The sequence below is a fragment of the Naumovozyma dairenensis genome, chromosome 4 (assembly GCF_000227115.2).
Source record: "Naumovozyma dairenensis CBS 421 chromosome 4, complete genome".
Lineage (NCBI taxonomy): Eukaryota > Fungi > Ascomycota > Saccharomycetes > Saccharomycetales > Saccharomycetaceae > Naumovozyma > Naumovozyma dairenensis.
In genome coordinates, this window is record NC_016482.1 from 600460 (window position 1) to 619576 (window position 19117).

Sequence of the window (19117 nt, forward strand, 5' to 3'; positions counted from 1 at the left end):
ATAGTTGAGGTGTCTGTCTGGAGTTACAATGAAGATACCAGTCCTTTACACCAGTCTACTTGTAGGTAAGCTACAAGGTAATTATTTAACTATTATATTTTTTCTATAAATTTCGGTACGGTCCTTTTTACTAAGGGGTCCTTTGGATTGCCCCGAAAAACATTGGCGTGTTAACTTAATAGTGAGTAATGTATGAACAAGCCACAAGAAGCTCAATGGCTCTCCTTTGGATATAAAATTTGATGGAAGAAGAAAAGCTCAGGTCTTCAATTTGTCCCAATACTTTGTGATAAAAATATTATGTACATTTATTAGATTAGAAGTTATAGTGTGATAAATGTTACAAAAAAATAGTGTCCTAAATAATACAAAATTTGACTGGAAAAGCCTTCTTCGTCAAAAAAAGTATTCGTCATATATCTATGCAACTTCCGTTGAGTCCATCGTTAGAAGCTTCTTTTTCAATTCTAACATTTCATCTTTCATAGAATCTCTTTCTTGTTTGATAATAAACAACTCTGCTTCAAGATTACTTATCTTCATATTTAAATGGGTTTCCCTTGCAGTTGAATGACTCGGCTGTTCGCTCACGTTGGTTGTACCTGACATGCCCGTTACGGAATCATCGGGGCTACTGCTGCTCATTATTTGCTCACGTTCAAGCTCAAGCTGTAGTTTCTTGTTTAATAACTTATATTTCTCCACTTCTTGTTGCGAAATTTTCAATGCTTTGCTTGCGGTAGCAACAGCATCCAAACTATCTTTATAATTCTTTTCAGTCTTCTCTAACTCATTTTCTTTGGATAGTAATTCTTGACTTAAAGTGCTGTGTTTTAGTTCCAAACTTTGGTATTCTTTACTTAGTTTATCTTTTGATTCAGACATTTCTTGACTTTTCGCTATTAGATCATCCAACCTATTAGATAATTTATCTACTACACTCTTATGATGACCATTATCATCTTCTATAGCAACCTCAGATTTCATTCCATCATCGAGCTTCTGATTTTTCATTATTGTCATTTGTTTCCAGTGAGATAATAATTCATCTAATGATGATGAATAAGATATGATGTTATTTCTCAAATCCAATTCATATCGCGTAGCTTCTTTTTTCAGGGTATCATTCTCTTCGGTTACGAATTCATAGTCTCTTTGTAATTCCTCATATTTCTTTTTATAAATAGGCTCCAATTCATATGTCTCAATAGTCTTATTTTGTTGCTTAATAATTTCATTCAAATGTTCCACATCTAGAAATTTAGAAGATAATAAGTTTTCAAATTCGTGCAATTTATCCTCTAGCAAACTCTTTTCAAGAGAATCATGTTCGAAACTATGATTTTGCTTTACTTCTTCCAATTCCTTTTCTAACTCTTTAATATGATCGCTTGCAATTTTCGCATTTTCTTTAGAACTTGTCTTCAATTCATACAATTCATTCCTCATCTTTTCTAGCACAACTCTATCAATAGTAATCTCACCCTTTTCATCACCATCATCATTATCATCATGAATATGTTTGGTCTCATCATGGGCCGCATCTAGGGAAGGAATAACATCCGTATGCTGATCATCATCATCGGCATGATAACTATCTCCTGGAGCAGAAACATCAGTTTCTGAATGAGGATGATCAATTTCAACATCTGAATCAATAGCACTTTCAAATTGTGTCTCAGATCCACCATTACCATTACCTTCTGTACCTTTCATAGCTAAGGAATTCATTGGTCCTTTCGTCACAAGAATTGGATCATCCAATTTCACTGGAGATCTTGATGAATGTTTACTCATTTCAGGTGAAGATAATGTAGATGCAGCATTAGAATCAGAAGGTGATGGAGATGGTAAACGTGGAGGCGGTACTGGTGATGCTGATTTGGGTAAGTTAGCAACGTTGATGTCTTCTTGAACAGTATCGAATTCCTTAGTACGTTCTACATCTGGTGAATCTAATGGATGGCGTTCGCCTATTGTTGCGTTCAAATCTGAAGATGAGGAATGTGATATTCTTGGTTTTTCATTAGGATAGGTTGGGGATAATGTTGCATTATGATTTAGTGAGGAGACTACCTTTTCTTCTGGTGACATGTTTGCCAATTCATTTTGTCCCGCATATGGTGATAATTTAGCTACTGCTGCTTCAGTTTCTGATTTTGGAATGGCAGTTTTAGTGACAGTTTCTTCTTCTTCTTCTTCCCTTTGTGGTTGCGCGTATGGTGTTAATATATTCTGAGCAATCGATGTTGGTAATGTTCCATTGTTATTCATAGGTGTACTGTTATTATTGTTAGTTGATTCAATATTTCTTGAATACGAATTAATTGGTGGCGTCGTTGGATTGAATTTTATAGGTGAAGAGTTTTCAAAATTATTGTTGAAGATACCTGGACATAATTTTTCCAAATTGGATAAATCCAAAACATACAGAATAGTTCCCTTACCCATGTTTGTATCAGATGTATGAAAATCAAAACTATCGATGTTTGCATAATCAAACTTATCACCACCCATGATCAAAATCTTATCGTTTTTCAATAAAGTTACTGAATGTCCTGAACGACCTTGTGGTACCCCTTCTTTATAGAAAGGTAATTTGAACCATTTTAAAGTCTTTAAGTTTAGAAAATATACATCATTCAAATAATTATCACTTTCATCTTTCCCTCCGATGACACACATTAAATCTTTATATAATACCGCTGCGTGTTCTTGTATTGGTGGTGGAATATTGGAAACATCATTGTTATTAGCGAAAGTTTCCACCACACACCAATCATTATCTACAGGATCGTACATGAAGACTTGATTAGTCAAACCTTGTAAAGTATCTCCACCAAAAACCCACAATTTATGATCATATGAACACATAGTATGATTAGTTAAAGGAGGTGGTATGAAACTCTTTGGTCTTATGAATTCCCAATGTGAATCCGGTCTTCTAAATGAAGACAAATCGAAGACCACTAAATCGTTAAAGTAAGTATCATCGAACTGACCACCGAAAAGATATAATTTTGTTTTCATTTGTGAAGTGGCGATAATAGAAATCTTATGACCGTATCTTCCTAAGGGACGTTGTCCTACAGGTTTAGGGATTGTCCATTTATATGAATTGATATTGAATAAGTAAATATCATCATCCATAGATCCATCTTTGTTAACTTTATGAGTATCACCACCAAATATGACGAATGCATTCCCGCATAACGTTGCTGCATGGCCTACTCTTGGAGGTGGAGTATTTTCACTTATATCTACTGTTTTGGATGTAATTGTAGTGGATAATCCATTGTTTTCATAAGAAAGAATCCATGTGTCCCCATAGACTGATTGATCATGAAGACCTCCGATAACATAAATCTTGCCATCGTCTGATACGTATGATGAGGCCACATGTCTATAACGTGGAAATGGAGAATTTTGTAATTTGATTCTGTTCCATATTGTGGTTGGATGGAGTTTATGATAATCTGTAGGTTCGTTATAGGAAGGAAGGTTGTTGCCTAATGTTTGTGAATATGCCATTGGCATTGTCGATGATGCAGCGGAAACATTTCTTTGGCCAGCTGGAGTGGGTGTCATGAAGATTCTTGAGTGTTGCTGAGGTTGTTGTTCCTGTTGTTGAGGGTGAATATTATGAGATATAAATGGCTGTTGTTGCGTATTATGTTCAGAAGGTAATTGGTCTCTTGGAGGTGATACAGGTGCCTGCGTTTGCTGCTGTTGTTGTTGTTGTTGTTGTTGAGGATGCTGCTTTTGGAACGGATGGAAAGCAGACGCCATAGGCAATCTAGTTTTAGGAGGAGTGGACACTTGTTTGCTACCTGGTGAATGATTCAAAGTACCATTACTTTCGTTGGAAAACTCACGTTTGTTCTTATCTTTGTTTGATTTTTTACCGAACTTGAAAGGAGCCATACTGTGTCAATAACTACTTTGGAAATGTTTCTTCTTATCTTTTCCTCTATGGTTCTCAATAAGAAAAAAATCAGCTGATACACGATGGCTAATGCAAATATACAGGCTATCCACTTTTGTATTTCCTTCTTCTCTGTTATCAAAGATGGTAACTGACGTTAAAATATGTTAAAATAATAAATATTGCTTTTCCTTACTGTTGTTTTCATTGTTGAAAAAATATAATATATCATATACGGCCTTAACAATAATACTCTAAGGGATCTCACGCCAAGCAATACAGAGTCTAGAGAGCATGAAACAAAGGAATTCTGTAACTTACAAATGGATCATGGTTAACTTTGTAGACTATACTATGAGTCACCTTATGCATGCGACTTAAAAACTTAATAACCGAATACTTGATACATACAGGTGTATTTCTTGATGAAGATAGATATTATAGGTAGTACAGTGGTAGTAATGCCTAAGAATATATAGGTAGTAACAATACTCTAATTAGTATATCATTAGATATATATATATATTTGAAGAATAAATAATATTACAAAAAGCGTACACTGTCTAATTCATTGAGTCACGTCATCTACGCTATAATATTGAGACCCAATTAAATTTCCATCTTGTATCGAATACAATTCCTTTGCATTTTTGTTCTCGTTCAGTTTTTTCAAAGTAACCACACCATCACTTACTTTACCTCATCAAACCAAAAAAATTTGACCTTTGTAACTTAGAATTCACATTAGTAGATTCGGCAGTAGACAAGGGCGTTGTACAAGAATCGATGATATCCATAGCTATTTTTTGGAATTCAGATTGTTCTTCATCGAACATGGGAGTCCTTTCCTGGTCAGTCATCAGTGTGTCATCTTCGTTGCGTCTGCTTAATTCTTCTTCTACTGATTTGAATTCCAGATCGAAATAAGAATCTATATTTTGATTTGAGTGCTGTTGCTGGTGCTGTTGCTGTTGCATGTTGTTATTGTATTGTTGAGATGACGATCCCATCTGAGGATGTAATTGTGATTTGTTTCGGAGCTGAAACTGTGCAGATTGATTATTAATACTGTTACTCGTTGATTTACCAGGAATTTTTGAAGATTCATAGTTTGAATATAATTTCTTGTATTCTTGGCTGAACTCTAGTGGATCGTTTATTTGCATGGAGGAGAATTCTGGTACCCAATCAGACCCGGCATCATTACTGCTATTGCAAGCGTTATTATTAGAGGTACCGTTAAATGCAGTACGGTTATTCTGGTGGACCGGAAGGGACATATGGTTACTTCCATTGCTATATGGAGAAAACTGTAGCAACTGAGGATTTTCATTCAAAAACACTTGATCTCTTTCGAACGTCTGTTGCTGTAGGGAGGAACCATTACCATTATATGGTACCTGATATGGCACCTGATGTGAAGTATTAGGCATACGATTACCATTGAATGCAAAAGGTCCATAATTTTGATCTTTTGTAGAGAGTAATCGTTTAACTGGGTTAGTTTCACAGAAAGGTGTCCCCATTTTTTATGCTGTAGTTTTTATTCTTGTTCGCCTTCTCGTAGAGATTCCTGTTGTTGTTTTTTGTTGAAGAATTGGAAGAGAATTGGTCGATAGTTCAGTCTATGTAGATATGATTCAAGCTTTTCAAAACTCCGATGACCTTATGGAAAGCAAATGAAAAAGAAGAGCAGTTTGATTGAAGGAAGGGTTTATTATATTTCTATTGATTAGGAATCCTAAACGGGTTCTCAGTTATTGATAAACATATATTTTGACTGCAAAACGATCAATATATGTTCTGTTGTGTTGTGTTCGACATCAATGTACTCTTCGAGAAGAGCATATATTTCTATTGTGGCACATACATAATTACTTTCTCAGTGTAGTGCGCAGTCGCTTTTCTTTTCCAGTGGAAAAAATTTAATCAAAATTTTTCATTGTTCTTAATTTTGCCAAGCAAAACAACATTCGTTGATGGATGAGGACGGCAAGAGAGCCTCAACGAAGGTTATGCCTTTATTCTCTACAATTGAACTCGGGTAAGATAACGAAAACAAATAAACAAAACCACAAAAAATTATATATTATTTCATTCATTTTCTCGTAGTTCTAGTGTATCATATATATCGTACAAAAATAAAAATTGTTAAATAAAGTTTTTTATAAACAAAAAATGTGGGCAGTATATTGTGTTGGTTTGGCTTATTTTAGTTTAGTTTGGTTCGGTATTACTTCAATTCCACTCTCAAATTCTGAAAGAAAAGGAAAGGATGATGATGAAAATAAAAATTAGACATTAAAAAGTTTGGTTTTGTTGTTGTTTCTCTTTATCATTAAAAAATCGTAAAAGTTTTGGGTCAGAGTAATCCCATCACTCTTAATACTTAGTTGGATTCGGCAGATAAAGCAGCAACTTCGTCTCTTAATCTTAATCTACCAGACAAAATGTCACCAATCTTGTTAAATTCAGTCCAATGGATCTCTTCACCCTTTCTTAATTCAACATTGGTTTCGTTTTCCCATAAACCTGCAATTGGCTTGAAAGTAATATGAGAACCGTTAACACAGATAACAGCAGCAGAATCATCTTCATGTTCAACAGTTGAAATCTTTTCACCTTGAGAATCGAATGTGAATCTTAAGATCTTAGCATCAACATTACTACCTGGAGTTTGGTTCTTCTTATTCCATTGTTCAATGAATTTAATACATTTAACAGCATATCTGGAAGAAACAACACGATCCTTAGAAGAAGGAACACCACCTTGTTGAGCATGACCTGGAATGGCAGTTCTAACACCAAAGCTACCTTTACTGGATTCGGAAATGATATCAGCAATCAATTGTGTACTATATACGCTGGAAGCTTCTTCATTTCTGATCAAAATCTTACCATTTCTGTTTTCACCCTTATCATGACGGAAGTTTTCTTGTAACAAGGTTAAATCTTCTCTGATAGATGATAGATCAATCTTATCTTCTGGAGTATACACAGAAACTGCACCAGTAATTAAACCTGTAAATGAAGCAATGTAACCAGAATGACCACCTTGAACTTCAACAACAAAAACTCTCTTTCTTGTAGCAGAAGCACTTTGCTTGATATCATCAGTGTAATTAACTAAAGCATTCAAACAAGTATCGACACCTAAGGAGTATTCAGTACCTGGAACATTATTAGAGATAGTAGATGGAATCAAAGTCATTGGAATGTTGAAAATTGGATGTTGAGATCTACCATCACGTAATTGTTTCAAAGATCTGAAACCTTCAAACCCACCAAGAATAATTAAACCATCTAATTTAATTTTCTGGAAATAGTAAGCAATAGTACCTAAATCTTCAGCAGCAACTGATCTGTTAGTACCAATTTCAGAACCACCCAAGTTGTGCCAGTTTTCAACATCAATCCATTCTAATTCTTTAACTTCACCAGTTTGAATCAATCCACTGAAACCATTCATGATAGCAAGTGGCTTGTGTCCATGAGATAAACAGTATAGAGTGGCAGCACGAGTTGCGGCATTCAAAGCAGCAGATGGGGCACCGACGTGAACAATACCAATATTTAATCTTTCTGTAACTGGTAACATTTCAGAACCATCATCTCTCACTGTAGTAGATAAGAAGTTTTCATATAGTTCAATGAATTCAGTGTCTCTTAAGGAAATAGCCTTATCGAAATCTTTATTTTCAATAGCTGCAGCAACAGATTGAGTCAATTTAACAGATTCAACTAATGGCATTCTAATGATTTTGTTTTCTAAGATACCAATCAATGGCGATGGAGTTTCTGGAGTCATTTCCAAGATAGCCTTAACGGCATCAACACCTTGCAGAGTAGCTAACCATCTGTCATGAGCAACAGCAGTACCACCTCTTTGAACGTGACCTAGGATTGTGACTTTGGTATCTAAACCCAATTCAATAAGAGCATCTTTAACGTTATCAGCAGTCACTGGATTCAATTGATCATCCAATGCACCTTCAGCAACAATAATAGTGTTGTTTCTTCTACCCTTAGCTCTATGTCTTTGACAAACTTGTTTCAATTCTTCTTGCCATTTACCATGAGGGACTGCTCTTTCTGGAATGAAAATGTAATCAGCACCAGTGGCAATACCAGCCATAAGAGCTAACCAACCACAATGTCTACCCATGACTTCAATAACGAAGGCACGAGAATGAGATTTAGCAGTAGCATCGATATAGTCGACCATTTCACAAATCCTTTCCAAAGCAGAATAAGCACCAATAGTAGAATCAGTACCAGACATATCATTATCAATAGATCCAACAAGACCGACAATCTTCAAATTCTTATAAGGAGCCACTTGAGCTTCAGTGAAAGTACCTTCTTTAACTAAATCTTCCACTAAAGATGGCCATTCATGTCTGAACAAGTCAGCACCAGTCAAAGAACCATCACCACCACAAACGACTAAAGCATCGATACCTTCAGCGATCAAATTACCAGCTGCTCTCTTACGACCTTCACGTTTCTTAAATTCCATGGAACGAGCAGTACCAATCAAAGTACCACCTTCAGATAACCAACCTCTAACATCTTCCCATGCCATCTGTCTCAAATATTTACCACCTCTTAATAAACCTTCGTACCCTTCATACACGGCAAATACATCACAACCGAAATGAATACCAGTACGAACCACTGCTCTCACAGCTGCGTTCATACCTGGAGAATCACCACCAGAGGTCATGACTGCGATCTTCTTCTTTTTTTGTCCAGCTAGGGATTGTTTCAAAAGATTGATAGCTGAAGTGGATGCGTTAACTGTTTCAGATCCAGCGGAAGTGGTTGCGGAAGCTGGGTCTTGGAAACAAGAAGCGTCAGTCATTGGATTGGAATCCATTGGGGATGCGAATGAAGTGAATGCAAGTTCGTTACCTAATGGATCAGTTAAGATATATAGATAATCGGTAATTTTCTTTGCTGATGGGAATTTAGAGATGATTTGGTTTAATGCAGCGGTGAAATATATGACATTTAAGGATTCATTTGGTAATGGGGTTTGAGACATGACTTGACGGACTTTTAAGAGAGCACCTTGACTTTGATTCTTGTTGGCTGCTTCTTGTTGTGGGACACGGAAACCTTGACCGTCAATTTCACTTAGTTTGAAAGCTTCTAACCATACTTCTTTGATGGAGTCCTGAGAAGTACCGACAGATAATAAGTGATTGTCAGAGTTCTTGAATTTGTTGAAGTCTTTGATGGTGGAAAAACCTAGTTTATGATAGAATTGGATTGTTTCTTGAAATAGAGTGTCATCGGTAGTGACTACAGATCTGAAGGCCACACCGTAACAGGTTCCTTGAGATGCCATGTTGTTAGGGTATTTGACTAGTTATATGTTTGTAAACTATTCTTGTATTGACTGAAAAAAAAGAATCTAATGCTTGTAATAATAATAATAATAGTAAGATAATGACTACAAAAATTAAAGACTATTGAAGAAGTAATAACAATAAATAGTATTGTTGTACGAGCATTGTAAAAAAATTTCAGTAGATCCCAAAACAGATGGAAAGTTCTCGCCGAAGAATATTTACGGAATAGAAGGAAAATTTTCCATCATCAATGTCAAAACAAAGGGAGAATGGAAAGTTCGCGTACTATTCAAAAAGTTAAGGCGCAGAATTCAGTGACGCCGGAACTTCAACTATGATTATTTAAAGTGAGTGGTTTATTGACCGTGTGTCCCTCCTCTCTTCTGTATTCTTTTGCCCAGTTAATGGAATTTTTCCCATCGCCAGTCTCATTGCCAGATCTATCCACATACGTAAAGTATCTGTGCGGTATAATAAAAACGTGAGACGTCAGCGTCGCAATTCCGTCGCCACTTCCCTTGGGAAGCTGCACTAGCGTCTGGTGTAAGAAAAAATCACGAAACCGCGGCAATGGCGCGGCGTCATCATCCTTGATTTTTCCACAGTTTAATGGACAGTGGAAGCCACTTTTTATGTGGTGTCCTGATTGAGGAATCCCTGGGTTTTCTTGTTTATCATCAATCAGGTGGTGTCTGGGTGCTTGTTATCCGGGCAAATAAATACACCAAAGAAGTATAAAATAGCCGCCGAACTCATCAGAGAATATATACATAATGTTAAATGGTATTACATTACATTACAATACCTAGTCCATGAATCTCACACTTGAAAATTAATTATCTGCTTTTAATAGATAGTAACCATCGTAATATCAAGTCCGAGTTAATCTGATATACCAGTAGACAATTGGATACATATTTCGAAGCCTAGGCTTTTATCTTGGAATGGACCGAGTAAAGCGAGTCCTATGGTCAAAAACGTGAGATATGATCTGGTAGAGTTGCCCGATGCCAATGTATATTTATTAACTTAGATATGGACTTGGACTTTCCTAACTGCACTAATCTATCGGCCATAAAAATGATTGTATCCAGCGTGATAAATTAATACATACACATTGAATTAGGGTAGCAGCAAGTTACACCTGCGACCAAGGTTCGTCTTACAATTCGTGAAAGATAACCTCTTGAACATCTTCATACGGTCGTTGTCTTCAATAGGATCAAAAAGAAAAAGCCCTTAGACGTTTCTTTTTACCTTGTCTTCACTTGGTGTCTTTTAAATTTTCCTTATTTTCACCTTCCTGTTTTTCCTTCTCCTTCTCCTTCTCCTTCTCCTTCTCTTTCTGTTTCTCTTTCTCTTTCTCTTTCTCTTTCTCTTTCTCTCGTTCTTTCTCTTTCTCGTATTTTCTTGAATATCCTTTCTTATCCACCCGGTCAAATTTACATTATAACCTGTAAAAGTCTTCATAGCGACTCCATGGTCTGCTTTGTTCCAAGGGAGGACAGGTTTTGATTCTTCTTTCTTCACCTGCGCTTGTTTGGTAGTATTGGTATTAGACATATTTCAAATAAGCGGTTGTGTTTATATATATATATCCATTGAATTGTTCAGAAATGTCTTCAATGATTGCAAAGACGATGTAACTTATATAAGTTATATTTTTTCCCATTTCTTGTTCGATGAAAACGGCTTCGTGCCATTCTTGCTTCATCAATTTTTCCTTTACCTGATGGAAAACCGAGAAATCAAACGTTACCTGGAAATGAGACGTCAGATCGGTCATAAGAACTCCAGAACAGTTTTTGATTGACTGAGCTATTCAATCGCCTCGTCACCATTGTGATTTAATATCAATGCCTGGGTATATAAAATTTTTTATAGATATTACATATAAATACTCAGAATGTATATATGAAGGAATAAATATTCAAAATGTTCTTCTTTCAAACAAAGAAAATAACAGCTCAACTAAAACTTAAATACCAAAATTACCGTTTCTAATGTTGTCATATAGATTTTTCCTTTCTTGACGTTTGTTCATATTCCCACTATGCAGTTTACTTGCCGGACCATTTTGGATTGGAATTCCATACAATTCTTGCTTACCTTTCCCATAATTAGGTGCTCGTCCATGTCCACTTTGAGTGGGGACAGATGTCTGAGGCATATGATTGTAATAATAACCTTGAACTGGAACTTGGCCATTGTTATAATAATTTTGTTGTTGAGGTGGTGCCGCTGGTTGTGGCGATGGTCCTTGATATCCCATAGTAGGTGGTGCCATCGGCATTTCATTGTTATACCTTACAGGAGACATCGGATGAACATACTGTGAATAGCCAGTGTTTTGAACTTGACTACGACCACGATTCGCCTTATGTTGGGGCATGTTGTGCTGCTGTATGGGGGGCATTTGATTACGTTGCATCGGAAAATTAGCTGGTATCATGTTATTCTTCTGTAAAGGTGATGCATTGTCATACATTGGTCGTATATTATTATGTGATTGATTTGTTGGAATGTTATTTGGATTTGGATTTGGCTTTACCGTAGGCGCCATATTACCAGCGCTATTCGATGCAGGCATATATAGTTTAGGTTTCATCGGACTTTGCCCATGTGCTATTGAATTATCTACTGGGTATGAATGTGGTGGTAATGGCGATTGTTGTTTATTGACATTATTATAAAATTGAGTTTGCGGTTGTGTGTTTGGATGATTCTGCCCATGGAAAGAAGGAGAATTATAGCCTTGGGAAGACATTTCTGGACTTGCATGGGTATTCAATTTGTAAGTATTCTGCATTTGATGTGGTTGAGAAGGCGATGATTGAGTAGGTGGACAACTCACCGATTGTTGTTCTCTTGTATTAGTAGCCTTAGGCTCCGGCTGAGTAGTCCTATTTAATGATGGATTCGAAGAATAGTTTGACCTAGTATTGTTATTAGATTGCTGCTCGTCCTCATAGTTGAGATTAGATTTTGTATTATTAGTTTGCACTTGCGTCGATTGGTTTGCACTTGGTCGTGGTATTGGACCCAGAGCATTAAAATAGTTGTTGGTATTAATTTGGGCCGATTCCTTCGGAAGATTTTGGTGTTCACTATCTCTAAGGGGAGGATTTCTTTGAGGAGAAGAAGGTTCTCCCAGCCTTTCAGGTTGCAATTGTATATTGTTTTGTGGATAAGATGCATCTTTAGTCAAAAGTGGTTTCATGTGAGCAGGGTGCAACTCTGTTGGAGTTTGATTTGCAATGCTTAAGGATTCGACCAGGCTATGTTGTGAAATATTAAGATTTGAAATTGATTCATTAAAGTTAGAAGGTCTATATTGTTCAAACTTGGTCACTTTTTCAAATACCTCTTCTGCAGCAGCTTCGGAATCTGGGGTATGGTTATTTGTCATTAGTTGCTCCATCATACCGTTTATCTCGTGAATTGTTGCCTCTGCTATTTGGGCTGGAGGTGATCTTCTTGAAAGAGATGAAGACGTCGATGAGGGTAAATTTTTAGTATTAGTAAATGCAGGATGTGTAATAGACGGAGGAGTGTTGTTATATGTATCTATGTTATTTATCGTAGGTTTACTCTCTACTTGATTCAAATCTGGGAATTCAATCTTGAAATTGTCCGTTTCGATAACAGGCAGTTCGAAGGACGAGTCAATATTGTTAGTGTATACATTTCCAGAGTCCGCACTTTCGTTCTTTCTAGGATATGGATTCTCTATTGTGGAAGTTGATTGGTCTACACTTGAAGCACTATTGCTTTTCTTTCTCAAGTTATGCAAAGGATTCCATTTCGATATCTTTTGTTCGAGCGAATGTAGATTGGTGTTATGCTTTTTACTGTTTTTTTGGATTGTTTCCTTCGATATAACGGTATGATACATGCCAGGGGAGTCTGCCAATTTTATGCTGTTTTCAGAAACTTCTTGCTGAAATTTCTCATATGCAGGTGTTATATTTCTTTTTTCTGGTTTTTGCAAAGGTTGATTCTTCAAATCTTCTGACGGTTCTAGTGCTGCGGTATCTGATGACGTATTCTTGTTTTTTTTATTGTTTGCCATTTCATTTATTCGATAATCAATAGTGATGTCAATTTCTTGAAACAATACCCATTTTTTAAACCCATCGAATTCAAACTCTAAAATGATAGGTCTTCCAAATAACTGCTTTTTCTGAGATGTCTGTTCATACGATAAAGTTGAAAGCCACGTCCAAATGAAATAATCATCGATATCTATTCTTGTTACTTCAATATGTTCCTTTAATTCATGAATATTCTCAAGGCATTTCCTTGATGTCCATCCAGCTTGGAATGTTGAATGTTTAGTTGACATTAATTTCATTAATCTTCTTGATTCTTGAGACATTTTCTTGCTTATACCTTCTACATTATTTTTCTTTTTAAACAATGATTTTAAAAGTGCATAATCTTCTCTCGCTTCGAATGAATTATGATCCTCAAAATCTAATAAATTATTACATCTTTCTAATAATTGCCATGGTTTCCTAGAGAATTTATCAGTCTTCAATGTAACCAAAGGAATAGTCAAGATTGTCTCTGACTTATATATTGTAGATCCTTTTGGTGGGTATTCATTATTAAACAATAAACTTTTCAATGATCTTGGTAATTTCGAAGACTCTAAATCTTCAGGCACAAAACTCTTTAAGAATGATAATAAGAGATGGAACATTACATCTGATGCTGGGATCCATTGGTTTAGCCCGTCTTGTATTGAATTGTTCGGTACGTTTGAAGATAACGGTTTCCTATAGTCGAAATCATAATTTTGAGATTCATTATTCCCATTAAAGTGTTGATTCATATCACCACTGAATGCCCATATGGCACACATTTTCGAAATTTTCCTGGCACTCATTTTATTTACCTTGGAATTTGAGGCTAATGTAACTATCAAATCGAAGAAATCATAAACAATAGAAGCATGATTTGGTGAATCTAAACATTGTGGCATAAGTTCTAAGAATGCCTTTTGAGGATAATCTAAATTTTGTTCTCTATATTTAAATTCTAAGTATGCTTTCCAACCCACTATTTCAGCATTAGGAAGTCTACACCAAATGTATTTCAAACTTTGGAAAAGGGTGAATACGTTCGTATTTGAGATGATCTTGATTTGTTTCTTTTCGTTGACAGGTTGTCCATTACCAAGTGGAAAAATTTGATTTAAGAACTTCAGTAGTTTTTCATTTGTTTGTTCTGGTCTGAATGGGATCATCAAATACTCTGTATCTAAACCTTTATTTTTAATCTCTGCTGTTATTAAATGGATCACACCTTTAACATTCTCACGTTTGAATTCATGGAAGAATTCAAATTCTTCGTCATCATCATCATTAGCTTTAGTATCATGTGGAGTTTTTTCAGTGGTCCTTGAAGATGTATTATTTGTGATCTGGCTCGTTGGAGATGAGGTATGATTTGAAGAATCTTTAGGAAATGGTGGTGGTGGCGGCGGTGTTGGTAACGGCATTAAATCGTCTGGTCTTTTATCTCGTTGTTGTACTGGCATGATATTAATTCATTGACAGCCGCAAACTTATTTGAGAAATTAACTGACAATATTGTGGATGGAGCACTTTGCTCTTCATTTGTTTACATGTTGATCAAAACGATATCTGTTTTATTTGTTTATTTTGTTTGTTTGTTTGATGTTACGCAAAAATGCAGAATTTACAAAAGAGGCGCCAAAAGCGAATTCTTTTCTAGGCTTGGCGCAATGGAATTTTTGTTGCAACGAATAAAAGGAACTAATGTTATATACTTAACTAATTAAGTCATGTCAATAACTGTCCAGAGGCAATAACTATTCTTGAATGAACGTACGTATAGCTTTATGATAGTTCAACTATATATATAAAAAAAATATAATGTAATGTAATGTAATGTAATGAAATTATTGTTCGTTTTCGATTGGATATTTACATGAAAAGGAGAAAGCTCGGTTTTCTTGTCTTTCATATTGTCATCTATTCAATGATTCTTGTGACAAGACCTGTTCCGACAGTTTTACCACCTTCTCTAATGTTAAAACGTTGGCCCACTTCAACTGGAGTTGGATGAACTAATTCACATTCCATTTCAACATTATCACCTGGCATAACTTGTTTTGAATGATCTTCAACTTCAGGTGGGAATTTCATCACTGCAGTAACGTCAGCAGTTCTAATAAACATTTGTGGTCTATAATTTTCACCAAATCCAGAGTGTCTACCACCTTCTTCCTTAGATAAAATATACATTGATGCTAAGATTTTAGTATGAGCCTTAACTGTACCGGGTTTAGCTAAAACCATACCTCTTTTCAATTGATCTCTTCTTATACCTCTTAATAAGATACCTGCATTATCACCAGCCATAGCTTCATCTAATTCCTTTCTAAACATTTCAATACCAGTAACTGTAGTCTTCAATGGGACTTTATTATGACCCACAATTTCCAATTCTTCACCTCTTTTCAATTCACCTCTTTCAACACGACCAGTAACCACGGTACCTCTACCTGAGATGGAAAAGATATCTTCAATAGGTAACAAGAAAGGTTTAACCAAATCTCTTTGAGGAGTAGGAATATATTCATCAACAGCATCCAACAATTTCAAAATTGCCTTCTCTCCAATTTCCGGTTGACGACCCTCCAATGCACACAAAGCAGATCCCATAATAATAGGAGCATTATCTCCATCAAACCCATATTCATTCAACAATTCTCTCATTTCCATCTCAACCAATTCCAACATTTCAGGATCATCAATAGTATCCACTTTATTAACGAACACCACAATATGTTGTACCCCAACTTGTCTAGCTAAAAGTAAATGTTCTCTAGTTTGAGGCATTTGACCATCAGTGGCAGCAACGACAATGATGGCACCATCCATTTGAGCAGCACCAGTGATCATATTCTTGATGTAATCTGCGTGACCTGGACAATCCACATGAGAGTAATGTCTCTTTGCAGTTTCATATTCGACGTGAGCAGTGGAGATCGTGATACCACGAGCTCTTTCCTCGGGGGCTTTGTCGATAGACGAATAGTCTAGAAAGCTGGCCTTAGTACCTTCTGCACTATGTTGGGATAGTGTCTTTGTGATTGCTGCTGTTAGGGTTGTTTTACCGTGATCGACGTGGCCGATTGTACCTATGTTGACGTGTGGTTTTGTACGGTCGAATGTGGTTGCTGTGGCTAGGGATCTTCTTAAGGTGGTGGAAACATTAGTGGTGTAGGATGATTTTATCGCTAGTGGTATGAATTTTGAAGTTGTTTGTCTTATTGCTTGTTTTGAGAACAAGAGAAGCGGTAAAGACATCTTTTGGTAGATAGTTAGCTATTATCTGTATCTAGATGGGGAAAAAAGTCTGGATATTTTTTGTAAATGTTTCGTAAAGTCAAACTCTATCTGCGATGAACTGACATGCAATACTTGGTATTTTCTCTTGACAGATCTGATCAATACCTAGGTAGTTGTATATAATCCTGTTGTCTACACCACTAGGTATTTGCGTGTTACGAGTAATCCCAGTTGTCCCCTTCTTACTTTCTTGTTTTCTCGTTTTCTTTCAACGGAGCGAGCGGTTCTGGTCCAATGAAATGGGAGAATGTCCTTGTGCACATAGAGAGAGAGACACACACACACTGACTGACTGACTGAAACAAAAGGGAGATGAATATAGATAGATATATGATTATGATGACAATAATGATGATGTTGAGAAGACTTGTTTGAGAAGGTTGTTCGAAAATCTGAAGCTGCATAGAAATAGAATACACAGCACCGCATACTGCAGACAATAACTAAAACAGCAAGATGATGAGAAACAATGTCTGGGTCACTATAAGAAGAAATCTATCCGTGGGAAGCAGCAAGAGAGTCATCATCATGGTTCCCAATATGTATAGAACAATGAACTTCCACACTACCGTAAATAGACAAGACGTTGTACAAGATTTATACTTGAGAGAATTGAAGTCATTGCGTAATGGGAAGGGGTTGCCATCTAAGGAAGAATTGGAAGCCAGTCTAGAAGCTGCTAAACAATGGACTGCTCCAGGTACGCCTACAAAACCTACATTACTAGGTCAACAAGAAGAAGAATCGTTATTGAAATCGTATAAAGATCAAGAAGTGGAGACCACTAGCGTGAAGAAACCATCTGATGTGGACGCTGAAGATGCAGAAACTGCGGAAAATGAAGACTGGCTAGTTCTTGATGATATGGAAGAGGGAGATACACATGCACATGCTGCTCATTGAAGAAGAAAAAGCATATGTCTTTGTATATGTATATATATATACACACAAAACATGCGAACATATATAAAAATAACTAATATAATATATTCAGATATCCCCCCGTTAGAGTAAAAAAGTGAAACCAGTATCATTCCAAGATGCTAGTATACAATTTGATCATGTAATTTTTTTGAATGATTCTTCTTAGTCTATCTAACAAGTTTTAAGTGTGAAATTTCATAGTACCATTTGTGTTGTACCTTAACGATGAGTTATTATCTATACTACTATATATAAGCTAAAATTTTTGAAAATTGGGCATCATCATCATCACTATGCGTAGTTTAAGGAGATCGCAAGAAATAGTGACACTGAGACAACTCCTAGCCTCAAACCCTTAAAGGTGGCCTTGAACTTCTGGAAGTAAATTCTATAACTTTACAAGGTATTCTATGCTGTCCCAATTCTTTAGTATTACACAAGCTTACAAGGGAGAACAGACTTATCTTTCATAGGGCCACCACTACTTAGGGCGACGTTTTTCTTCAAATGCACATCCAGGGCTAAAACAGCTAAATGTAAACAAGCCCTAATATCATCACTTAATACGGAATTATAGTCACGAACTGCTGGCCACTTTGTTGGTTTTTTTTTTTTGAAGTTTTTTTGAAATTTTTTTTTTTAGTTTTTTTTGTATCTGAAAAAAAATTTCAGAATTTAACACTTTTTCCTAATAGTCTTTTTGTTGTACCATCATACCATCATCCCTTATAAGAAGAAAACAGTCTTAGATATATAGTTGGTATTACCCACTACCACTTGAAACTTTGTATCTTTTGTATTTTTCCTGATTCTCTCGAGAGCCACATACAATACACATACATACTCAATTAATCAGTAATGTCTGCACCAGCCCAACCTCAAGCTGAAGTACCAACTTTCAAATTAGTTCTAGTCGGTGATGGTGGTACCGGTAAGACCACCTTCGTCAAGAGACATTTAACCGGTGAATTCGAAAAGAAATATATCGCCACCATCGGTGTCGAAGTCCATCCATTATCTTTCTACACAAACTACGGTGAAATCAAATTCGATTGTTGGGATACAGCAGGTCAAGAAAAATTTGGTGGTTTAAGAGATGGTTACTATATCAATGCTCAATGTGGGATCATCATGTTCGATGTCACTTCAAGAATTACTTATAAGAATGTTCCAAATTGGCACAGAGATTTAGTTCGTGTTTGTGAAAATATCCCAATCGTCTTATGTGGTAATAAAGTCGATGTTAAGGAAAGAAAAGTTAAAGCTAAAACAATCACATTCCATAGAAAGAAGAATTTACAATATTACGATATCTCTGCTAAGTCTAATTATAATTTTGAAAAACCTTTCTTATGGTTGGCTAGAAAGTTGGCTGGTAATCCTCAATTAGAATTCGTTGCTTCTCCAGCTTTGGCTCCTCCAGAAGTTCAAGTCGATGAACAATTGATGCAACAATATCAACAAGAAATGGATCAAGCTCAAGCTTTACCTTTGCCTGATGAAGATGATGCTGATTTATAAGCAAA

The 19117-nt window shown here is 36.0% G+C and overlaps 8 protein-coding genes across 8 annotated transcripts; 2 read left to right on the forward strand and 6 right to left on the reverse strand.

Moving 5' to 3' along the window:
- Positions 1-420: 420 nt before the first annotated feature.
- On the reverse strand, positions 421-3924 carry KEL2 (Kel2p; the record flags this gene model as incomplete). Its single annotated transcript, XM_003669769.1, has 1 exon — positions 421-3924. One exon carries the CDS (start codon positions 3922-3924, stop codon positions 421-423), a length of 3504 nt encoding a protein of 1167 aa, XP_003669817.1.
- Positions 3925-4620: 696 nt separating this feature from the next.
- On the reverse strand, positions 4621-5451 carry PEX21 (Pex21p; the record flags this gene model as incomplete). The annotated part of the gene is made up of 1 exon (XM_003669770.1): positions 4621-5451. One exon carries the CDS (start codon positions 5449-5451, stop codon positions 4621-4623), a length of 831 nt encoding a protein of 276 aa, XP_003669818.1.
- Positions 5452-6314: 863 nt separating this feature from the next.
- Positions 6315-9278, reverse strand: PFK1 (6-phosphofructokinase subunit alpha; the record flags this gene model as incomplete). Its single annotated transcript, XM_003669771.1, has 1 exon — positions 6315-9278. One exon carries the CDS (start codon positions 9276-9278, stop codon positions 6315-6317), a length of 2964 nt encoding a protein of 987 aa, XP_003669819.1.
- Positions 9279-10560: 1282 nt separating this feature from the next.
- Positions 10561-10845, reverse strand: IES4 (Ies4p; the record flags this gene model as incomplete). Its single annotated transcript, XM_003669772.1, has 1 exon — positions 10561-10845. The coding sequence occupies one exon, from the start codon at positions 10843-10845 to the stop codon at positions 10561-10563; it is 285 nt and encodes a 94-aa protein (XP_003669820.1).
- A 415-nt stretch (positions 10846-11260) lies between these two features.
- MSB1 (Msb1p) lies at positions 11261-14827 on the reverse strand (the record flags this gene model as incomplete). Its single annotated transcript, XM_003669773.1, has 1 exon — positions 11261-14827. The coding sequence occupies one exon, from the start codon at positions 14825-14827 to the stop codon at positions 11261-11263; it is 3567 nt and encodes a 1188-aa protein (XP_003669821.1).
- A 457-nt stretch (positions 14828-15284) lies between these two features.
- Positions 15285-16625, reverse strand: TUF1 (translation elongation factor Tu; the record flags this gene model as incomplete). The annotated part of the gene is made up of 1 exon (XM_003669774.1): positions 15285-16625. One exon carries the CDS (start codon positions 16623-16625, stop codon positions 15285-15287), a length of 1341 nt encoding a protein of 446 aa, XP_003669822.1.
- A 498-nt stretch (positions 16626-17123) lies between these two features.
- Positions 17124-17570, forward strand: ATP14 (F1F0 ATP synthase subunit h; the record flags this gene model as incomplete). Its single annotated transcript, XM_003669775.1, has 1 exon — positions 17124-17570. One exon carries the CDS (start codon positions 17124-17126, stop codon positions 17568-17570), a length of 447 nt encoding a protein of 148 aa, XP_003669823.1.
- Positions 17571-18449: 879 nt separating this feature from the next.
- Positions 18450-19112, forward strand: GSP2 (Ran GTPase GSP2; the record flags this gene model as incomplete). Its single annotated transcript, XM_003669776.1, has 1 exon — positions 18450-19112. One exon carries the CDS (start codon positions 18450-18452, stop codon positions 19110-19112), a length of 663 nt encoding a protein of 220 aa, XP_003669824.1.
- Positions 19113-19117: the final 5 nt, after the last annotated feature.